Source organism: Hippoglossus stenolepis, chromosome 13 (assembly GCF_022539355.2).
Source record: "Hippoglossus stenolepis isolate QCI-W04-F060 chromosome 13, HSTE1.2, whole genome shotgun sequence".
Taxonomy (NCBI): domain Eukaryota; kingdom Metazoa; phylum Chordata; class Actinopteri; order Pleuronectiformes; family Pleuronectidae; genus Hippoglossus; species Hippoglossus stenolepis.
Genome location: NC_061495.1, coordinates 1,747,272 through 1,771,320, shown reverse-complemented (window position 1 = coordinate 1,771,320; position 24,049 = coordinate 1,747,272). Strand labels below are relative to the sequence as shown.

Below are 24,049 nucleotides of genomic sequence, written 5' to 3'. Positions count from 1 at the left end.
TGTTTTATTGGACTTTATCACTTTTGCAAATAAAGAATAAAAGCGTTGCTGCAGCTGTTATGTCATCAGGGTCATTTCTGCAGTTGCGTAATGCAGCGGTGACATGTTTGTCATTGGTTTATTTCAGGACAAATCAACATCCGAGGAACTGAACTGTGTCTAAACAAGTATTGTGTGAGTCGTGTAGGTGCCTGCGCTGAACTCTGCCTGCTCGACGTCGTGTCGCTGTCTTCGCCTCCTAATGTTTCCCGATGGCTCATCGTTCCTGATCTCGTTCCAAGTCCATTTCCAACCACAGCTTTCTCTTTGTAAACCTGATTAACCTGTTATGATCCCTGTGCTTTGGAAAAAGATCTCACTCTGTGCCAAAGATCTCAACTCACTTAGAAGTACACGTGTCCAACATGCAACTTCCATTTGCCCGTACTTATATTTTCCCCTTCATTCAACGTAAATGTTCTGTCGAGCAGTTTCTGCACATTCCTCCACCATCACACCTTCTTTCTAAGGAGTCGACCACGCCACAGACAGATCTTTGGCAGAACACCCTCCTCTCATTGTCCGCAGTGTAACACGAGACCTCGTCTCCTGATGTGCCCAAACAGCCGACAGTCCAAATATCCGCCGACACCCTGCGAGTTCACGGCGCTCAGCGCACGGGGAAAACCAGTGGGAGCAGTTTTAATGACATGAGGTTTCAGATATGAAGCCGTGTGGATCTGACAGATAGAGAAGGCTGAGGCCCTTCCTGGTACTGCTGCGTCTCTGTGGTTAGGATGTGCCGTGTGGTCGCATCAGGGCGAGCCTGGTAGAAAACTGCTGCGCGGATCACAACCCGGGTTGTTTGTTCTGGTGCTGAGATACAGATCTGATCCGATTCGGTTGTAGCTAACTCTGGCCTAGTTTGACAAAGAGTCAGACAGATCGCCAACCGTGATATTGATTCTCATTTGAGTGTAAAGGGGAAGTTTTGTCATTTGAGTTATGGAAAGTAAAACATCTTGGTGCTTTGCCTGTGGCCTGTGGTCACAGTTTAATATACAGTCTTCCATCGACAGTCACTTGTTTTGCTCCTCGACAAGATTACCCTCTGCCTCATTGTTTGGCTCCAAGAAACTCTTCGTTCTTCTAAATACAAGAACTGAAAACTACATTATGACCAACAATTAGGCTGTCTCCATAATTTGTTGCACAATGCACGGGTTGTCAAGATTATAATATTTTGAATCTACACAAACAACCAGCTGGGGGGGCAGCCATGACTGTTTGACCACAAGCCGCAGGTCAATCAAACAATCAGCAAACCAGTCGCACACAGAGACAAACAAAGGAGCAGCTGATGAGCCGACGACTCAGTCACTGAGCTAATGGGCCAATTAGCAGCCGACCAATCAAACTCCCGGCTGAGAGACTGACGAGTCAGCAGATAAAGGCTTCAGGAGTCAAACAGAAGCAATAATAAAAACCTGTGATTCTGAATCTGACTGGAAGCTTCGACTCGTTATGGAAACAAAAACTGAGTCTTCTACCGACAGCATCTGTTTATTTACTGCAGGAGCTGATATATAATATATTATATATATATATAATTAAATAAATGTATATATATTTGTCCATTTGTCTGTACTTTTCATATTTTGGTTTGGACTAAACTTAAAAGTTGAAATGTCCAAACTGAACAAGTTGTGAAAACGCTCAAAGGCTAAATCTATACCAGTATTCAAAGTTTTAGTTTTAAAAAGTGGTTTTATAACAAAAACAATCTCCATCCAGAAAACACGTCACGTGACCATTCACACACACTGGTCATGTGGTGTAAACAGGAAGTAGATCGTCTGCTCTGCAGTTGGTTGCTTAGTCACAGAATATATTACGACTGAGATGATTAGAACCAATCAGGAAGAGAAAGCCGTTCACTGCGTCATTGTTTCCAAAAGTCCTGTCACAGCGTTTCTGAACGTCTCAGTTTCAGGCGTTTGAAACCCGTGTGGACGCTCGACGTCAACGTAACAAAGGACGACGGGTTTGAACCAAAACCACAACATAAACAAAACCCAAAGAAATGTCATGGACGAAGGTGTAAACAAAGAGAAGCAATATTCCAGTTACTGGAAACACTTTTGGATTTTTCCCTCCAGTAATTGTCAAAATGTTTATAAATGTCATAACATCGCGTCAAATCCGATTGGTCAGAATGACAAGGGGGCGGGGTAGGTACGCAAATGACCTCAAACTGGCAGAGCGTGACCTCAAAGGTCAAATATTCAAGAATACATTTTTTATATACGTAATATTCAATTCTCTAAACAACATATTTAGTGTTAAAAAGCTTCTCCTCTTCAAAAACAATCTGTAGAATATAATGTGACGTTCAGTAAATCATAATCTGGGTTCAGCAGATCAGCCAAACAGCCGAATCATCCCCTCAACACGGGTCGGAAAATGTACGAGAGGTCGGGGGAGAGGGGGATGAAATCAGGACCATATGAATGACATTCCAGCTCGTCTCGATTCTGGGTGTGTTGCTTGTTGTTGCTGGTGGTTTGGGAAGTCTGGGAGCCTCGGCTGATTTAGGTCTCATATGTTGAATTTGTCCTGGCACAACCCTCCGGTCTGAGTCATCGCCGCGCCGTCGCTCAGAACTCACTCACTGACGCTGGGCTGATAAAAATACACTCAATTGATCTCCAGATTATCTAAAAGGATCAAACCCATTTCACAGAGCGTGTGCGCACCGTGTGAAAGAGGCCGTGTGGTGCAGGTGTCCTGAGGAGGATCAGCCTGTCGGCCCGTGTTGCTCACTTCTCTGTGCAGGTGTCACCACACCTTATTGGAAGCGATCAGATCATCTGAGACATTTAATCCAGGGATTACACCGAGCTGCTGCTTCCCTCGGACGGGGATTCCCTCCGTGTGTGCACATCTGTGTGTATGTGCGTGCACACACTCCAGTGCGGTTGCACGGATGCATGCTCATCTCTGTGTGTGTGTGTGTCTGTCTGTGTCTGTGTTTGTCTGTGTCCATCAGTGGAAGTTCGACCACAGTCTTCTCTGACTTTATTAATGCTCCCTGTGCCTCTGGGTGAAATGTGAAGTCTCATGATTAAATCTGTGGCTTCACCAGTGATCAGAACCCTGAGCGCCGCCGGGTTCGGGTCAAAGTGTTGGGAATTAAATGGAAAACCCTGAATCAGACAGAAATGTAATGATTCCCATGATAGGAGAAGGAGAATCAGTAGTCGGTGGGTTGGAGCAGATTTGGAACATTAGTAAAAATGTAGATCTCGAGCTCAGATTCTTAGAAACAACTAAATAGATAATAATAATAAGTGTTTAATCTATTTACCATTGTGTGGTGATTCTGCAGTTCCTTAAGGGGTTTCACCACTTTGAGGTTGGACTCTGGCTCCGGACGCAGTTTTCTGTCCGAGCCCGAGAGAAGCTGGACCAGAACCTGACAGGTTTTCTGTTTTCAGTGTGACAGGATATCCCTTCAGGATCTTTGTCCGAAGGCCGGACCCGTCTGTCTCGTTCAGGATTCAACTCTAGCGTCACAGAATTAGATGTTTTCTTTGCAGTCTCTTCAGTGAACAAGCACCAGCAGGAAGCAGCTCAGAGGATCTGCTTTATTTTTACACTGTTCTAAATGAGGTGTTTACATTTACACTGTTTTATCACTGTTAACTCTATCAATTCATTATTTTTATCCTTCAGTTACCGTCACTGCTTCTTCCTGGTTCGGCCTAAAGATGTGTTTCATGTGTTGAGAAAATTTAAAGAGCAGCTTGACTCCTCTTTCCAACATCTGCAGTGATAATAATGATGAAGATGTAGGAAGAGCTGGTGGACGAACAGTTTGCAAACTGTCAAAAGTGACATTTGACAAGTTCACAACTAAAGCTACAGTTTACAGCTGTTCTGTTTGGTTGAGTCCTTTTAATGGAACCAGTTTTTACTTTATTTTAATCATTTCTTTTTATTTTGGTGGTAGTGATTGACGGGGGTGGAGCCGCGGTAGTGAGGCCCCATTAATACACCCCCTCGACCAATCAGGTGTCGGTCTCAGCTGTCAATCATGACGTTTCAGCATGTTTTTATATCCTCAAATAACAAATTAAAACCAAACTTATCCATCCTCCATCCTCCTTTGAGGGTCACAGGGGGGGGATGCTGACATTGGGGGAGATGTCTCCCGTCCATCTCAGGTCTGACGGACACAAACAACCATCGCTCTCCTGGTTGTTGAGCTGAACTCTCTGAGGAATCGACCCTGGACTTGCGGCTCGTTGCTCTGGTTCCCTCGTCCTCACCTGGCAGCCCAGTTGGATGTTTTGGCCTCAGAGAACCTCCGGCTTAGTGTGATTATTGTTATGAGTTTAAGTGAAATTCACCACCCTCTTGTTTCAGTCACCAGACACTGCTGCCGTCTCTTCGGAGCAGGGCGGGGAGCCTTCTTTTCCAATGGATGTTCGTCAGAGCGCAGCAGATTTAGACATTTTTGTTTTCGGTTTCAGCGCTGATGGCCAGCTGCTGGCTCCAAGCTGCTGAGACTCCGTCGGCTCGTCCGCTCGTCCACTGCGCCAACAGAAGAACAACCGACTGCTGTGTTTTTCTTAACATGATGATGGGTTTGTTTATGACAAGCTGTGTAATGATATGTGTTTCTCTGTGTTTAGGGTTGATAGATGTTCGCTGCTGCACATGGAGACACAGACGCAGTTACAAATATTCACAATTGGGAGAAGTCCAGAATAACCACAGACTGATCTGCTGCCACTGAGCAGCTCCAGCAGCTGAAGGTTAAGTTCCTTGCTAAAGGGGCATCTCAGCTTGTTCCAGTCCACAAAAGACCAACAAAAATGTTCGCACACGACTGGGTCTGGTTGGAACGGGCGGAAATTGCCTGAGCTTAATTATGAGCAGAAAAATACAAGTTTCCCAAACAATCATCGGTGGGAAAGAATCTCACATCTTCAATGAGCAGGTGAAATGATTCAAGGCTTCAAATTGAAGTAATGCTATTAAAACAATGTCAGATTTCACGCTAAGTCACAGAACTTCCACTCTTCTGAGCTCCATAAAGCTGGATTCAGACCTGCACTGAACTCAGAGATCCTGCAGACTTGCTCCACAACGGCTGTATGTGTGAACGCAGACATCCAAGTGAGAGCCTCCTGAGTTTCTGAAAACTTTCTCCATCTTGTCCCCCGAGTATTAAGTCCTCTGAATGTCAGGAGGAGCTGATGTGAGAACACAGCAGGAGATTCTCTGCTGGATTCACCGGGAGCTACTGGGTTGAGGACATTTCTTAAAACAAACATCTCAGGAGCCATCACGTAGAAGACACCGACGAAGACGTGAAGAGAGTTTGTGCTGATGTCGGTGTCGATGCGCTGCAAACTAAAACTTGACTTTCTTTCAGACGACCACTGAATCTACTGGACGTTTTGTTTGAGAAGCTCAACGAACCAGATGGTGGATGTGCTATCCATGGTGCTGAAGCCGGGTCAAAGGGTCAGAGGGTCAGTTACACTAAAAACTGAAGGTTTCATGGATCTGTGAGATTTGAACGAGTGAACACAGAGAAACAATGAGACACACAGAGAGAAAGATGGATTCGAAAATATTGTGGCGACATATTACCCATCAAGCCCTTTGCCCAAGCTTTTTTTTGTGAATGGGTGTGTCAGCTGATCCCTCGCAATGACTTACGACCTTCACACTTTCACACAGACATAAACAGTCTGGCACACACACACACACACACACACACACACAGACACACACAGCCTCTGCCGACAGCTCATGCAGGAGATGACAGGGCCCAGTTACAGTAATAACCCTCCCGCTATCTCACGCCCATGCGTCTGCAGCGTAGCCTGTAAATCTCTCTCTGTTATTGTTTTAATAACACTCATGTTAGCATTAGCCAAGAGGTGAAAAGACGTCAGACATCAAAGAGCAGAAACATCTGAGCTATATCGGGGTGAAGACAAAGGGCGAGGGCCCAGCTTGTGAAAATAACTGGCCACGCTGACTCAGCAGAGGAGTGTGCGTGTGTGTGTGGGTGTGTGTGTGTGTGTTTGGGGCACACATTCATCCATCGATAGCATGAGTGTGGATATTTCAAAGTGTGCACGACGCTAAGCAACCTGGCTACACAATAACAAAGACCTCCAGCTGTTCAGTAAAACCGACTTCTCAGAGCTCCATTTCCTCCAAACCACAGAGGCTCGTAAAGCCGAGCACCCACACTCACTTTAATGCCATTAGCATCTCGAGCCGTTGCTGCTTCTTATTGGGGAAAAACACCCTGATCCCTTTTCCAACACATGACTTTGTTTTCCTGAATCAACAGCTCCACCTCGGAGCCACAGGGAGAGGACTCTGAAATCATGTCTGACGGGGAGAGGACTCGAGTCTCACAGACTTTCCACTGGAGCTCGTCTGCAGCCGATCGGAGTGGAACATCTAACGACCCGTAGGCAGGAGTGAAAATACCAGTCAGCAAACCGTTCAATGCCCCGTAGCGTGAGTTGAATCCATAGCTACTCTGACATGGATGGGCCCTGTGCTTCTCACTGCCGCGTGTTTTTACATGTGTGAGCAATAAAATAAGCTGCTAACTTCTCTACTTCTGCCAAATGGGGCTTTTTATGAACCAATGAGTGCAGCGAGCAAGTGAAACCTCCGTGTGTGAGTGTGTGCATGTGTGGAGTGGGAGTATGTATATATGTGTGTGTGTGTGTGTGTGTGTGTGTGTCGACGGTGGGAGTCCAATGGACCTCAAGCTTTCCATACTGTTTACTGACGCAACACATTTTGATGGTTTCTGCTCGGTTCCAAGAATTGAGAAATAAGAGTCACTTTCAAATGGAGCCACTACAGAAGTCCAGTGTTTACACTCGAGGCTTCAGCTGTTTAAAACACAGCAGCATTATTGTTGCAAGTCTTTTTTGTTGTTTGCAGAAAATTGTTCTCTTAAAAAAACACCTCTGAAGGTTTGAAGTAGTAAATTCTTTTCATAGACGTTTCATTAGGATGATTAAAACTCGGCAGTCACGTCAGACTTCACTCGCGTCAAAACTAATCAGCTCCTCTTGCACCTCAGCCAAGTTTTTTCTCCTCAGACCCCAGATTTTATTTCAAACCCTCAGTAATGTTTGAACAATGAGCTGGAAGACGTGTGAGGTCTCGGCTCGCAGAACAAAACGTGTGAACGCAGCCGCTCTCGGGCCACGAGCTGCTAAACCTGCAGACAATGGAGGAATTGTTTGGTTCTGGGTCCGACATTCAAAATGGTTTCTAACTTCTCACACGCTCGTGGGGCTTCATGGGAGAATCCTCCACCGCCACAATGATCAGCACGACGCACAAACGTTTGAGTAAAAAGTAGTTCTCATCATTCACAGTGTGTTTGTTGTGCAGGTCGCTGTGTGTGTTGCGGTGCACACGTCTGCTGCAGCCGTGGGCGGTTTCTCTACACAACCGATCTGTGCAGCGAGGCCCCGACTCGCTCTGACCGGGGCAGGAGCGGCGTGACTTCACTCTCTGGCCACAGAGCCGTTGAGAGACTGTGGCTCCATTAGGCTGCAGGTCGGTGACTCATCCTGTGACTTTCCTCAAACAGCGGCTGAACCCGACAACGTCACCACACGTGAAGCACAGTTACAAAAGTAGTTTTTTTTTTATTAGAACGTACACAAACATAAATAAAAAAGGAACACTGAATGGAAAACAAAAATCAGATGAAGGTCTTACAGGTTTGCTACAATCTTGTAGAAGAAGCAATATATCCTTATATATTGCTTTTGGCTAGGCGAGTGCACACAGAATTGTCAAAATCAAGATACATAAATATGGAATTTAAAATGAAGCCCCTGTGTTTTAATAAGAAAAAGCGTGTCTACTATTTCCTCTAAGTGCTGCGTAATGGATGTCGTACAGACATAAAATATAGATGATTTTTTGCAGCGGCGGCGTCACTGTAACAATGACCCGTCGCTGTACTTCTATAGCTAATAAATAAATATTTAGTGCATATTCCCATTTGCCTCCGTGAAGAGCCAAATGAAAAACAGAATTTTAAGTTAACGATGAACCAAAGTCAACTCGGTTCCTCTAGTGAAGAGTCTATTCATGTCAGCTGTGGTCAGACAGTCCAGCTATCTGCATCGCGTGGTGATCGTCACAAACATAACACACACGTGTCATTTCCTCCTTAGTTCAAAATGACTTTGTCGCGTAAATCGCCTTGAAAGGAACAGACCACTCGTTAGATTTCATTAGAGACAGGAAACTCTCTGGAGCACACACACTCACTCACACACAGACAAACAAACAAACAAACAAACAAACAAACACACACACAACTTTCTTCTTGTTAAACTGATTGTGTTGCTTTAAAAAAAAACAACGTCAGAGTCAAAGGCTACATCCACACGACGACGTCTTCGTCTGAAAACAGCATCTTCACGAGCGTTTTGGCTCCGAATCAGTTTTAATCCGCGTCCACACTGAAACACCTGGAAACGCATCACGTGACCACTCACATACACTGAACATGCGTGTGCCAGCGGACACAGGAACTACACGAACAACATCTCTGTCGCCTCCAAACTGTTGTATCATGGTACAATACACTATTTAACAGCTGTAAGCAAAGACAACCGGGTCAGTAACACTTGTGATTGATTCTCCGTGTTGTGTTGTACACGTGATGGTCACGTGACAGGAGCCTGGCGAATCAGCGAAGGCTACGTGGCCGAAAAGACCCCTCGTCATCGTTTCCACACGTCTCAGTTTCTGCTCGTTCAGACTAAAACTCAGCTGCGGAAACTGAAAACTGAACCGGCAGCGGTTTTCCAAACTTCTCCCGTTTGAGCGCCTCTCCAACTGGACGTCAGGTGAATCCGGAGCCGAGCCGGTGTGTTTGCAAACGGATCAGTCGTCACGCGGATGTAGCCAAAGTGTTTGGAAGGTAAACCACCGTCTAACTGCTCCTTTCAAACGCTGCTGCCGAGTTACGCCTCATCGCCTCGCTCACACTTACAGAACCTTTCAGCGTCAGTGTCTTTGCTGCCGTGGGTCAGAGACAGGCCTGGAAGTCGTGTTATTTTTATCCTGTGATAATCTGCTAAGTACAAGCAGATGCTCCATCAGCTACAAATGTTCTTTATCCAACAATAAACACTGATAAATCCTTTCTCACTGCACTTCTCCTGCCAACAAACTTCACTTCCTTGGTCGCTCCCCTGTGGTTTGTTTAATTAGTGCACAAACATGTTGTAATCTGCACTGAAATGTGTTGAAATGTCTCAATACAAACCGCATAACTGTAAAAAAAAAAAAAAAAAACCTCTAAAAACAATCAAAAAAAAGAAAAGAAAAGTCCAGTGCTGTGTTTTGGGCTGAAGGTCTTGTTTGGTTTCTGGGAAGGTCGGAGGGGCTAAGTGGCACGACGAGTTTTAAGAGGTGATTACGTTTCCATTAGATGTTCTGATGAAGGAATCCAAGGCTAATTGGTGAAGAGCAAATGTAAAACAACAACAATAACACATGTACAATAAAAAAAAAAAAACACACTCTTTGTACATTGTAAATCACTAACAGTGGTTCTTTGGCATATCAAATGTTCAGTAGCATGTCCGCTCCTCACGTTTCTTTTTTTTTAAATTTCAGTTACCCAACTTTATGGCCCCAAAATACGTCCCTTCTCCCTCCAGGTCCAGCATCCACGCGTTGGACACGTTGACAAACAAGGTGTCTCCCTCCTCCAGCCGCACGCCGCGGCCCTGCTGGGCGCAGTACATGTTATAGCTCGTGCTGTTCAAGCGCACGGTGCTGCCCGTCTTCATCAGCATTATGGCCTTGCTGTTCTGTTTGATGCTCTCGCGGTAGACGTACTGGATGAGCTGGGTGTTCCTGACGTCCACCGGCGGGCTCCCGGGCTGACTGCTGTCCTCGAGCTTGTAGTAGCGGAAGCAGGTCTTGGCGTAAACGTAGTAGAAGCCCAGCTCCTTCACCAGCAGCTTGCCCTTCTGGTAGCTCATTTTGTGGCAGTATCCGTGCTCCTCGTCCCAGTCGATGGTGATGGCCTGTTCGCCCTCTGCACGGCAACAAGAGCAGCAGGTCTCAGTTAGAACATTCACAACTTTCACTGGTTTACAACAAACTAAACTAAAGCCCAGGACGTCTTCAGCACCAGCTGTCGTTTATTCAAACTCTGAATCAGGCTTCACCTTTACAACATGAGGAATGCTCAGTTTAAATATGATATACTTTCATGATAATAACATATAAAGTGGGAACATTAATGGAGTTTGAATATTGGACTTGACACAACTCAGATTTATACTCATGTTGCTCTGTAACAGCTGGATGTGAAAATAAGCAACTGTTCTCCATCAACCCAACTTCCAAAGGAGCATCAGCAGTGGGCGGAGCCTCTGAGGTGTTTTCTTAACGATTAAAATGATAATTAACTGTATCACAAGATGGTTTTTTTTAATATAACGGCCAAACCTCTGTCTGAAAAATACTTACAAACTAATCTCTGCAGTAGTAAAAACCAACATGTTGCAACGAGCTGGTGCCGACAGTCTCTTTATTTTCTAATGACTCAGTGTGGAAGTGAACTCACTCTTGGAGTACTCCTGGTACGTTCTGATTGGCAGATGAGCGGAGGGCAGACTCTCCTTGGGAGTTTTGCAGCGTCCTTTTTTCCTCGTGTCTCTCAGAGCGTTCAGCACCGGCTCCGTCTGCACCTCCTGCACAAAAACACAGGAATCTCATTTAATACACACTGAGAGGGCAGGGAGGGCAGGTCCGTGAGTGTGTGTGTGTGTGTGTGTGTGTGTGTGTGTGTGTGTGTGTGTGTGTGTGTGTGTGTGTGTGTGTGTGTTTGAAACTTCCCCCCACATCAGTTTAGAGACGTCAACAAATAACCAGCACTTTCTCTTAAAGTAACACTATTTTATATTTAGACATGTTCCACCACAGCTTTGTTCCTCTGTCTCTATCAATAACGCTCTGTGTGTGTCTGTGTGTGTGTATCTGATGACAAAGTGTGTGAGCCCACATGAGCTGCATGTCTATGTGTATCATCCATCGTGTTTGGCGAGTGTGGTTGAGGCTGAGGCCGGCGGCTGTGACAGCGAGGCCTCCTGGTGAGTGAAACCTTTCAGCTCGATTACGCTCCTCGTGGATTTGGCACAAACACGACCTGGACTGGAATCAGCCTCCGAGTTCTAATTCTGTTCAGAGCCCACGATGTCGCCATGTGCAGTCTGAGCTGCGCTCCTCAGGCAAGACGGAGCAGATACTCTGAAGACAAACATTGTTTCCAAGCAAGTAAACAGTAACTGCACCCCCGCTGCCAACTCTCTGCCAAATCTGGCACAAGATCCGATCATCAGTAAGTGTCTCGCCTCAAATTACTGTCTCACACTCACACAGGAGATCTCAGGAACAAGTGAAATAACATGTTCAACGTCTTCTGCATAGAAGAAGACTCCAACAGAAGAATCTTCAACACATTTTGTGCGTGTGCATTTTGTTTTGTCAGCAGCAGATTCCAAAGAATCCTGTAAATCAACATTTCAGGCAAAGTGTTTTTCACATCCTGAAGGTGTTGGAACTTGTTTCATGAGTTTTCCTCCTGGTTCAATAAGTGTAAGTAACCTGGAATCACCATCGTCTCCCTCTGAGCCAACAGCTAAAAAAAAGAAAAAGACTGGGAAATGTAAAGTGTGGAGACGCACCAACCACACAAAGCGCCCGGGAGCACAAACCCTGCTGCACACTCTGGTCCCAGCTACACCTTCAGCTTCGTGACTCTGCACCTGTTCTGTGCCAAGTTCACTGTCAAGTTTTTATTCACAACCCAAACCCAGAATAATAAGTGCAGCCTGTCCTCCGAAATCTATTTGCTGCACAAACATGTTTATGGCGCAGCGTCCTGGAAGGAGACCGAGGTAAACGCCGCCTTGCCAACGCTACAGAATGATTGTGAGCCCGCTCCCTACTGGCCCGACACTGTGGGATCCGTCCTGATTTGCGGTGCGACCACTTCATGCCTCTTTAACCGAGAAAGAGAAGAGATTATTTAAACACAGTAGCAGCAGCTTGGCAGCGTCCTCACCTCCAGTGAGATCTAGAATTAAAGTGGCAGATTGAAAAACCGCCCTGTACCAGGCGGAGCTGACGGAGAAGTGCCTGCCTTGAAATGCACGTGCATCAAACTGCGGCTGTGCACGTTTGAGTCTGCACCACCAGTGGCTGCAGGCTGCACCTCAGCCCTTTGTCTCCGCACCACACTCATCATTCATCTCTGTTTTGTTGATGAGACTCTAGAAGCTCCTCTCTCTTTCAAAGCTCGGCCACCGGAGCAGATTGTGTCTTTGTGTTTCATGCACCCGTCAGATCAGCCTCCGCAGGCTTCAAACATCTGCACCAGGTTTGATTCCTGGTCCTCTCACCACACCCTCCCACTGACCGCAGGCCCAGCCCGGTGCCGGTCGGGCCTGCACATCCTGCCTCGCACCAAAGAGCTGTGATCTGCAGAACTGACAGCTGTCCACTGAGGCCTGCTCTCCAGTAAATCCCCCGAACTGTCTGCACAGAGCTGCGGCGGCGGCCTCGGGATCGACCCTAACACAACACGACGTGGGCCAAGAGGACCTGTCACCCTGACACCTCATAAAGCTCCCAGCACGTCTCCAGGGCTCCATGGGAAACAGCCGGGGGCTAACGACACAATGAGCTCCTCCGTCCCACACAGGCTGGGTGGTTAGCGTACGAAGTCCGGGAGGGAAACACAAATACAGCATTTCAAAGGGTACGAGAGCATAATGGGAAACCAAACACCAGTAAAGCAAAGCAGCCCTTTTATTCTCTGTTATTTCACTTCCTGGATGGATTTCGCTTTTGTTCTGCAAATCAAACAGAGGATGAGAGGAAAGAAAATGTCTTCAACAATTATGAACTCGTGTTTAAGGCTCTCATGCTACTGTTGATCATCACAGGAACTCTCAGCAACCGCGGACGCCAGCGAGTGACTCAGTGGCAGCAGATGCAGTAAACTACTTTCTGCCCCGAGTCACGATTAATCAAACGTGTGGCGAGAAACATCCCAGCTACGATAAGTTGTTTGGCCTTTGATCGCGGACAGAAAGGTGCTGTTCCTGCCGTGCTCCCACCTCGTCCCGGCCGGCGTGACCACCTCGGGTTCGGAGCCTGCTCCACAGAAGCTGTGGTATGCACTGATGCAACGCGCCCGTGGGGAGACCATAACATCTGTCAGTGCAACTTTGGTTTATTTATTTCTGCTGCTTTTGGAAACATAACTGCTCCGTTACAGACACCGTGTCTCAGAGCGTTGACCTCTGACCTCCAGGTGATTAATAACTTGTCTCCAGAACGTCAAAGTAGGAAGGAAACCTATTAAATATCTGTGTGGACTGTCAGTGTGTGTTGTGCTGTTGTCTGGGGTCGAACGGGGGTCAGACTCACCTCGATGGGACGATGTGGAGCCGTGGACAAATCCACCTGGAGACAGAAACACAGGAGACGGTTAGAGAGCTGTTTGTGTATACAGAAAAGTTGTGCAATATTTAATGAGCAGTGTGTTGCTCACCCTGACGAGGTGTGGGTGGGAGGAATAATAGGAGCAGTTTGGATGTGTGTGTGTGTGTGTGTGTGTGTGTGTGTGTGTGCGTGCGTGCGTGCGTGGGAGTGGGCGGTTGATTTTTCCGTGTGTCACTCTGCACGTCACCACAGCCGGCGAGAGTCACAGCCTTTCGGGGGCCCGAGTGCTGGTTCTGATTTGCAGGGCCGTCGTCTCTAATTTAATGTAAACGCATTAAAGCATTGGGCCACAGGGTTTTCATGCCTGCACGCACACGCAGCTCGACGCACAAAGTCGACGCACAACAATGAAACCACACTCTGCGTGTTCCTCAGTTTCCAGGGTTTTTAAACTCAGCACATTCCTGCGCAGGCCGGGGAGCGGCGCAGACTCCAGCTCTCCATCTCCAGGACGCTGTGCAGGTGTCGGGGGAAGACGAGGACGGTTCGCTGCCTCAGACTCGTGAACAAAGTGCAAACATGCAGATGTGGTTGAGTTCAGAACGAGGAGCATGTGAGAGTCTGAGCCACCTGGACATCTGAGGAGCACTCCTGATGGTTTAGATCGACGTCCCTCTTCACCTCACATCCCCACATGCATGTATTTACTGCACTGATATTATACTTATTATATTTCTCTGAACTTGTCTCTCTCCTGCTCTTGTAGAGTCTTTCTGTCCTCTCATCCAGGACACGACCGACTGCCACCACAAACCAAACCAACAGAGAAATGTGAGACACACACACAGAGAGAGAGAGATGCACCCAGGTGAACTTAATGCCTCCTGACAGCAGGGACGTGCTCGCTTCTCTGGGCTTATTGAAACAAGACAATAATTCAACTGTGGAAGAGAAACACCACAAAGTTACAGAAACAACTGGGGCAGAAATGTAAATGTTATTTCACCGGGTCAGAGAGGAAGCAGCCTCACACATGAGCTGACACAAAGCAACGGAGCCTGCAGAGCTGATACTATCTCACACTTGAGTCCTGGACTCCTCCAGACCGTCTCCACGAGTCCTGGACCAGGGCTCTGCTTATGCTCCCGAGTTTACAGCTTGTGACACGCAGGCTGTAAATTACAGATCGAAGCCCGGGACGGGGGTGTAAACACAACGCGAGCATGAGACGGTGCAGCCTGTGGATTCTCAAGTGAAAACATCTGCACTCTACAAACATGTCGCAGGACTGAGGCGTGGACACTTCACCGGGGACATGTTGCTTTAAGTCGAGCTGCAATAAAAACACATCTTTTCTAAAGTGTGGAAACTTTCACCGGAGCTTCTTCAGATGGTATCTGAGTTTCACAGAGAGGAGGGAGGAGGGGGAGGGGGGGGGGACGTGTTCTTGCGCAGCGCAGGAAACTTTGTCCCATAAAACTTGTATTTTCTTGTTTTGGATCCTGAAGAAAACAATAACACTAAACTCCTGAAACACCCCCCCACCCCTACACTCCACCGGGAGCTGCTGCGGAGCCTATCGGACATTTTATGGCGCTATAAAACTGAATCGAACATCTTTTACGCACGGTTTACGCACAGAACCAGAGCTTTTACCGCGCACGCTCGACGGTGTGTCTGCGCACGGAGTCACGCGGAGCTCACCTCTTGCAGGTACCCGGTCAGGTGTAATAAGATCGCCACGCTGGACGCCACCTGAAGCAATCCCATAACGGCGAGGGTCCCGAACAGCAGCGGCCGGTAGGTGGGCTCCGAGCTCTGCACCGGGTGGAAGCGGTGCTGCCCCGACTCCATGTCCACGGTGTTCCGCAGGTAGCCTCTGTACTCGCCGTGCGTAGCTGCCATGATGCGCGCTGTGTGCCGTTCAGCCCCGGGGCCAGATCCCAGACTGTGTGCGAGGAAGCGAGGAGCCACGGACACGCTCACGGGCTCTATACCCAGCGGTGGGTGGGCTGGAGCTGCGCGCTCCCCCGCTGCAGCCAATCACAGCGATCCAGCGGTTCTCAGCCGCGCGCAGCGACGGAGCGCACACAGGTGAAGCGCGCTCCCTCACACGTAGTCCACCCCCTTCTGCGCGTGCACAGAGCGGTGACACACACACACACACACACGCACGCACACACACACGCACGCAAACACACGCACACACACGCACGGAGGTTTAGTGTTCAGATGCACTGCAGGAAAACATAATAAAAGTTTACAACATACAAAAACAACCACATGTTGTTAATGATACTGGTAATATTACTACTACTATACTACTACTAGGACTAGTCTACTACTAGTAATACTAATCATCATCCTAATACAATTATTGATTATGATAAAAATCATACTACTACTACTACTAATAACAGGCTAATACTACAAATAATAATAATAATTACTACTACTATTAATATTACTACAACAACTACTACTACTACTACTAGCCTAATAATAATGATAATAACAATCATCATCACATTTCTACTACTACAACTGCAGCTGTTACTGGTAGTAGTACTAATTATATTACTATTACTAAAACTAAGACTAATTTTAATATTAATAGTGACACTAATACTCATAATAACAATCATCATCATCATCCCTAACTACAACAAACACAATAAATAATATAATCAAATACAAAAAATAATATTTAACTGGAGACTACTTTCATACAAAAATCAATAAACTATTAATAAATCAGTTAATATGTAGGTCAATGTAGTATTCCACCTACAGATACAGATCTACTTCCCTATGAGTTTTTAAGGGAAATAAAAATGTTCTGCTGCTTTCAGATTTTAGAATACCTTTTTGATTTCTTCATCAAATCAAAAAGTTGTGGTCACGATTCCTCTGGACGGCGTCGGCCTGCAGAGTCAGGTGATTCACTCCCTGTGGATTTATTTGTGTGTGAGTGAAACTTTCATCATCGTATCCATCGTTAAGATATTGAATAATACAGCTTCAGAGGACTGAGAAGAATCGCTGTGTCCTCTGTCGCTGGAACGGAAACTCTGTGTCACAGCTTCAACCTCCGAGAAAAACAAACAGCATGATGCTATTAATTCACATCTCCCATTATAGTCCGCTTACATGTACATTCTTCACAAATGTACAATAAGATACTGTCACACGGTAAAACTAGACCACCTCATTAAGGCCGAGTGTCCACACTCAGGCCCGCGGTCACATATCGTGGCTGTTGCAGCATCTAAACACGGCAGCGGCTCCCGCTCGACCTCCCTGACCTCGGCCGTTTCCCCGCTGCCAGCAGAACAACAGCGTGGTGTTTGAAAGCCCAGCAGAAAATCAGCCTCCTTTAGCAACACGAGTTATTTTAGGGAGAAGCGGTGACAATAGGAGAGAGGGGGTTGTAGTAGGTTTGGTGAGTTTGCGAAATCCAAGTGAATTTCTAGGTGCCAGAGGAGTTCATGGGAGAAAGCTGTCTTTTTATATGTGCCCCCCACCCCCTACACCCAACCCCCACCCAAAACCATCAAACCTCATGGCGCTACAATCATTTAATACTCCATCATTATGGGCTTTCTAACTTCATGAAACCACACACATGATTTTGGTTATGTAGTAGTACAACCACATTCTCCCCTCACTCTCACTCTTGTGCTCGTTTTTTTACAACATTTCTATAGAACTGCCTCTTTGGATGTTTTGCTTCTGAATCGTCGAGCGAGAACTGGAGCCTGAGCCCGGCCAGAACTTTCTGCTGACGTTGGTGCAGAGCGAACACAGCGAGGATGCAGACCTCCTGTTTTCCCGGGAGACCTTTTGAACCCGTGTCACGGCTCCAGCGACCTCCCGCTCTTGGCTGGCCGTGGCCTGATCTTGGCCTCAGCTGTGGATGTGGTACCATGAAGTGCTCTCCTCTCAGCCAGGGGTCATTACTACACCGTGAGAATGTGAGTTTAGCTGTGGGTTTCCTGTGCCCTCAGCAATTTTCCTCCAGGACTCCAGAAGCTCGATGCTGCGGCAGAAAAGAACGCAGGCAGCGTTGTGCAGACTTGCAGGTTAACGTGTGTTTGGGTTGCGTTGCACTTTTATTCGTAATTTGCTCGCTCCTCACGCGTGCACAGGGAGAGAGTGTCTGGACCCTCTCCATGCCCCTGTGTTGTGCTGCATGCAGCTGCCAGCGAGTGGAACCTGATCCTGGTTCAGATGATGACAGGCCGCCAAAAGCCCTGTAGCTGCAGGGAGAGGAGAAGGAAGGAAAGAGGAGAGCAAGCATGAATGAGAAAGGGTGAAGAGAGGTAAAGTAGAAGTGGAGAGAGAGAGAGATGAATACAAACGTGCCCGTGTAACAGCGTGCAAAGATAAAACTTGAGACAGGGTGTTTACCTTTGCCACCGGCCAACTCTTCCAGTGTTATGAGCAGCGGATTATCTCTGGTTTTTAAGAGCATTCCGAGTTAACCGTGACCTCGAACTCACCCTAAACCTCACACTTGTCTCGTCTGAGGAGTTGAGGTCAAGGGTGAAGGTTCAGGGACTGTGGAGTCACGGTGAACACGGTGCCGCTCGGCTATTTCAGCTTCAGAGAGAAACCAGCGTGTTTCCACTGGATTCAGCCTGTTTTGAAACCAGAAGGGTGGAAATGCAGGAATTAAAGAAGCCAAATATGAGGATATGGTTGAAGCTGCAGCCTGGCATAAGTGCTCGATGGCACGGATCCTGGGCACAGCTGTTGCATTAGTGTTTGAAACAACCACAGGGTTCCTCAGGAATCCTCACGCTCCAGTCGGACGTGGAACATCTAAGGTAGAACCAGCCCAGAGTTTTTTCCACTACTTTTTACTGGTTTCTTTTATCTGCTCACGGCACAAAGAGCAGAGAATCGTCTTTCTCCCTCGCTCCCACATCCTCTGTGGTGAGAAGGTCATTTCAAGTCACACACACACACACACACACACACACACACACACACACACACACTTCTCCCCCGCCTCCATAGCAACCCCAATGTTTACACCCCTCCCCCTCCGCCACCGCCACCTCTCCAGTCACATCACACCGTCCTGCGGTTTTATCAAAACTACACATTTGAAAAGAAAAGGGGAGCAATGATCGGCCCAAACAGGGATATTCCAGACCATTAGGCAGATCCTGTTTCAGCTGGTGTGTGTGGGAGCGTCGGCCCGAACGCACGATCAAAGCAGCCTCTTCTGGGCCGTGCACAGGGAAACACGCTAAAACGACAAGTGACACGACCAGGGTTGCATCTCAGTGGAGGATTTATCTGTACGTAGACTTGTGGCGCTCCTTGGATTTCCTCTGGAGTGGCAGCGCGTGGGAACAAGCGGGGGGAGGGGTCACGTGACCACGCCTGCCGAGGTTGATGTCAGTGACTTAATTGAGCTTTTGTCACATATCATTGAATTTATTCCTTTATAAAATGGACAGATTATTATCTTTTGACCTGATGATGATACTCGAGGAATCAACAAAGTTCAGAGTACATGTTCATCTGGGAGGGAGTAAGATTTCACGTCAATACAATAGAGTGTAAACAAAGATCAACAGCATGTGTTCACTTCCTCCCACCATCTACAAATGAAGCCCAAATATCCCCGACACGAACACTGCCATCTGGTGGCAATAACATAATTCAGCCCCACAGTCTGTGCAGTAGTGATCGGGGGATGGAGCTGTGGTATCGAGGTCCTGCTTGACCTTTTGTACGGTCCATGTCCCGTCTGCTAACATGGAGGAGGCAGGGTTTAAGACCTATTTGTGCTCCATTGTCTCTACTTGTCGGGACATTTCACACAAACCCTCGAGGTGGCGCTCGTAGGAAAGTCCGGGTTCATCCTTTGGGAACCATGCATGTCTGACAAATAGAATAAGTGAAAACTTTGACCTGAAGGTGGCGCTGTAGGAAAAATCTGAGGTCATGCATATCTTTACCAAAGTCGATGGGCAACCATCCACGTAGTTGTTGAGCTGTTTGAGTCCGCCCACTGACGAACTTCACCCACGATGCTAACACGGCTAAAAATAAGACTCACGCTAACATGTATGTTGTGTGCACTCCCACAAACCGACATTCGCTCAGTGAATCTTTAACTGTTTAAAACACGTGTGAACACAGATGTCGCTCCCCCGCTCGGAGCCCCCCACACCACACTTAGTCCAAGGTTAAACAGTGAGTCTGTCAGCGCTCGCCCAGAGCTCCTACGTCCTGTCACCCTCCTTCCTCTTCGCCCCCCGTCTTCCTCTCATCCCTCCATCTTACATCACATGGCCGACTGGCCAAACAAGACATAGTGGGGAGATTTTTCGGGTGACGATGTGTAACGTGTGGTGACCTGGGTAGAGTTTCTTACACAGGTTTATGAAGAAGAAGAGTGTGGATTGAGCCAAAGATGCACAAATGAGAAAATAAGTGACGCACGCTTTGTAAATTTAACATCTTGGACGACCTTTAAAGGTTCTGCCCTGAACCTTGCCTCTCTTTGGTGACGCATTCATTCAGGTTCTTCGTTGCCAGTTTTCCTGCCATCGACCGAGGCTGAGAAAGAAGAAGAGGAGGATGCGGACGAGCGCAGCGATGGAGAAAGAGCACAAAGTCTTGGGCAGCACTGACGATGACATCAGCAGAACCCACTTCTCATTCAGTTGACCATGTCAGGATCTCCGGGACCTGACCTCCCCTTCCTCTCTGCGGCCACATCAAAGTGGGCTGGCGCCGGCCCGAGGGCGCAGACCGCACTGTCATCGCCAAGGTGGCCGTGGGTGTGGAGGAAGCAAGACGTCAAGATGTTTCCTCACGAATGAGCCGTCCGTCACAGCCAGAAACGTACGCACACACCTGAGTCAATACAGCAGTGGGTGTAATCAGACAGAACGATGAGCGCAGACACAACAGCAGATGAAGCAACACGACTTCAATTAAACAGCGAAAACTCGCCCTGGCTGTTTTCTCTTCCTCCAGGGTGGGAACAAGAGAGTTCACCAGCTGAGGGACGCTTGTTGTTTCTGTGAGTCAGACGCTCGCTGCTCTCGTCCACAGATAATACCTAATGCTATTTACCACGTTACCAGGTCCACCGAGCACCAGCTGCTGTTTCCAATCACCACAGTCACAACAGAGCTGTTGGTCTTTGGGAAACACCAGTGGAACCTCTTGACTCCGATATTTCCACCCCTGCTCTGTTCCAACTGGTTTCAGATAAACACTCATAATTTCAACATGATTCAGCTGTTCCCTCCCGTGAGCTCTTATCTCTCGCTCTCTTTCCTCAACGCCTCCTTCCCTCGCTCCCACGCTGATACTTTACAGGGTCACCGTTGCCCCGGGAGCCAAACTGTCGGAGGTATTGTGAATACCTGCCGATTTCACGCCCTCGCGGCTGCAGCATCACTGTGTGGTCGCCCCTGGAAACAGCCTCACAATAGCAGGGAAATGTCCCGGGTGCCGCTGCGCTCAGGTCCTGAAAGACGAGCGGTGACTCTGTGGGATCTTTCATTATGGTGCTGACCTCAATCGTAAAGTCAACAGGATTAAGGAAGTCCACCACAACTTCTGTTGCCGTGACATCAGCGAAAACAGCACACAGAGATATCTGATCTGTTTTTGAATAAGGGATTAAAATACTTCTCCAGGGAGGTACTTTAAAAGATGTATGATCAAATTTAGAAGTACTGTATATCCACTTAGAGTACACTGGCTATAAAGTACCAGCAGTACAAACTGAACCCAAGTGAAAAGAAATGAACAAAAGGTTCAAATAGATAGTTCAACTTATTTCACTAGCATTTCAAATACATATAGTGGATAATCAAGGTTTAAACGGATCATTAATGTGCGAATAAACAGTTTAAATAGTTGAAAGTAATTGCGAGAAGTATGGTATGACTGTCAACTGAAGTTAGCTAAAAGTAATTAAACAGTTGAGCTACATGGCTAAAGGATGGATGGATCAAGAGCAGAAAGTTAAAGAATGAGTTTTCATAGAACCAGGAGTAAAATGGTGTTTGAGATACGAAGAAGACGTGAGGAGCATGATGTCAGCACGAGGTGAACTCATCCGAAGGCCTGTGAGGTCACGTCAGGGCAGCGCGGTCGAAAACAGGATGTTCCAGACGTAACAGGAAATAAGTGGCTCATTAAGTAGCTTAGCATAAACAAAACGTTCAGCTACAGTAATGCGTTTTAAATCCAGACAAGGTGCAGGTGGTGGAGCTGCGTCATGTAAAATTACTTAAATACCCGTCTTTCACGAATCCAGGGGAAAGTTGGATGTTGTGGGGGGGAAATACTTTCCATGTTTTCCAATTTGCAGAAAGGTTTTGAGCAATTTGATTTTCCACTGGATGAACGTTTTCAGTGTCGGGGAACAGTCGTATCGTGAGGATCCTGCCGAGCTGCCGCCGCCGCCGCCGCCCAACAACATCTGATCCCCGGCTCCGGGAGGAAACGTCATTTCTCAATCAGCTTTGATGTTGGAAGCTGGAAGCGGCAACGCGCCTCATCGCTCCGGACGCTACGGGCGGCGTACGTCATCCGGCGTGACCTCACACCTCCGTGATTCAGGCCCTTTGGCTCGGGAGCCGCTCACACCTATTAGTCTGATGGGAGGAGGAGCATCGGGAACAAAGAGGAGACACAAAGGAGAAGTTCTTCAGAGAACCGGAGTCAACAGAAGACGATGATGTAGCTGGTTTTCCCCTCAGCAACACAAAGCCCAGCTCAGTATCACAGATTCCATGTGCTTGACTCAACAGCCCCCCTCCCTCATCCAGTGGACTCTCCCAACAACCCCTGCGTTTGTTGCTGTTGGGAGGGAAGTGATGTCAGCAGGGGGGGGTGCACCAAGCCTATCTTATGCCAGAGACAGTGTGTGTGTGTGCGTGTGTGTCTTTTGTTTTGAGGGTCAATATTGGTTCAATACCATCATTGTGAGGACATTTTGACTTTGTCCCCTCAAATTCAAAGAGTTGCTAGAGGGTTAAGATTTGGTTTAGGTTAGGTTTAGGGGCTAGGGACAAGTGTGTGTGTGTGTGTGTGTGTGTGTGTGTGTGTCTGTGTTGTGTGGCAAACACATCAACCCACCCTGCCGATGAACAGCCTGAGGGGGGGGTGCTCTCATCGGGCCCCGGTCTGTCTCACTTTATTGCTGACTGATGGTTTTCTGCACAATAACTGCAATGCACGGCTTGTAGAGACGATAATGTGTGTGTGTGTGTGTGTGTGACTGTGTGTGACGTGTGTGTGTGTGACGTGTGTGTCTTACATTCCTGTGGCTTCTCCTCTGTGGATCTGTCGTAATGTTTGATTCCGTGGTCGTGGTCCTCTACGAGTTTCCTCCCGGACACTCACTCAGCCGTGGTCAGTTGCAGCATCAGCTGACGTGATGCAAATATCAGTTTGTCTGTGTCACTCGCCCACTGGACACTTCCTCAGCAGCTCCGGGACACGAGGCGATAACCTATCTGCCTCAGACAAGAAGAGGAGCCGAGGGTTTTATCACGTGGAGATAATTGTCATAAAATAATAACTGTGCGCGCCCATGATGATGTTTATGGCTGCATTAAGGAATCAGAGTTCACCGGAGAGGCTTTGATCCATGACTGGGATTATTACTCCTCATACACTGGTGTGATATGGGTTTTGTTTTTATTTGTTTCATGAAATGTCATTAAAATATTACGTCCACCTCAGATTTAAAACTGCTCAAAATCGATCTGCTTTTAATGTTTGATTATGACATGTATCTTATATTTATATTCTAGTTCTTTGTATCTGTCTGCATTTTGTCTAATCCTGAAAGTGTCTTTGAGTATTTTTAAACTTGCAAATGAATAGAATGTATTATCATGATGATAATGATGATGATTATTATTATTATTATGTTACTCATATAATCTTTTTCCATAGCACATTAAAGACGGGACAGAGGCTGTTATCATGGATGGATAAAAAGAAAGTAGTGCAACAATAAATATAAATATCAATATAAAAACATATAAAATCAAGTAAATGAGACAGAAGATTTGATAAATTAAACTAAACTAACTTTAAAATAGATGTAAAATGATTGGAGGGGCTTTCCGGATTTGACTTGAATTCTAATTTAACTTTTATAACTATTCTCTGATTCTAATGATTATGATTTGTTTTAATTGTTGCCTTGTGAAGCACTTTGTAATTTGAGACCTGATGAGCTCAGGTTCTCATTATTGTTTTCATTTTCATTTTCTTGATCTTGTGTGAAGCAGCTGAAAACTAGTTAGTTGAGATTCTTTAGTTTAGCAACTTTCCCCAAGGTCACGGAGGAAGGTTGATTGTTTTTCGCAGACAGGAAATATAAACTGATTGGGTCATACTTTACTGAGTGAACCTTGAGCTTCTCTCGCTCTGCATTAGCAACACACTGATTCTTTACTTGCTCGTTGTCGCTCTGCATCAATAATAAACCAATCACAGTGACCATGTTCTAAAGTTTTCACTT

The 24,049-nt window shown here is 46.9% G+C and overlaps 1 protein-coding gene across 1 annotated transcript; it reads right to left on the bottom strand.

Moving 5' to 3' along the window:
- Positions 1 to 7,668: 7,668 nt before the first annotated feature.
- tnfsf11 (TNF superfamily member 11) lies at positions 7,669 to 15,510 on the bottom strand. The gene is made up of 4 exons (XM_035175605.2): positions 15,232 to 15,510; positions 13,513 to 13,548; positions 10,643 to 10,769; positions 7,669 to 10,108 (listed from the first exon to the last, which is right to left on the bottom strand). Exons 1-4 carry the CDS (start codon positions 15,430 to 15,432, stop codon positions 9,678 to 9,680), a joined length of 795 nt encoding a protein of 264 aa, XP_035031496.1. The 5' UTR covers positions 15,433 to 15,510; the 3' UTR covers positions 7,669 to 9,677.
- Between the last annotated feature and the right edge of the window lie 8,539 nt (positions 15,511 to 24,049).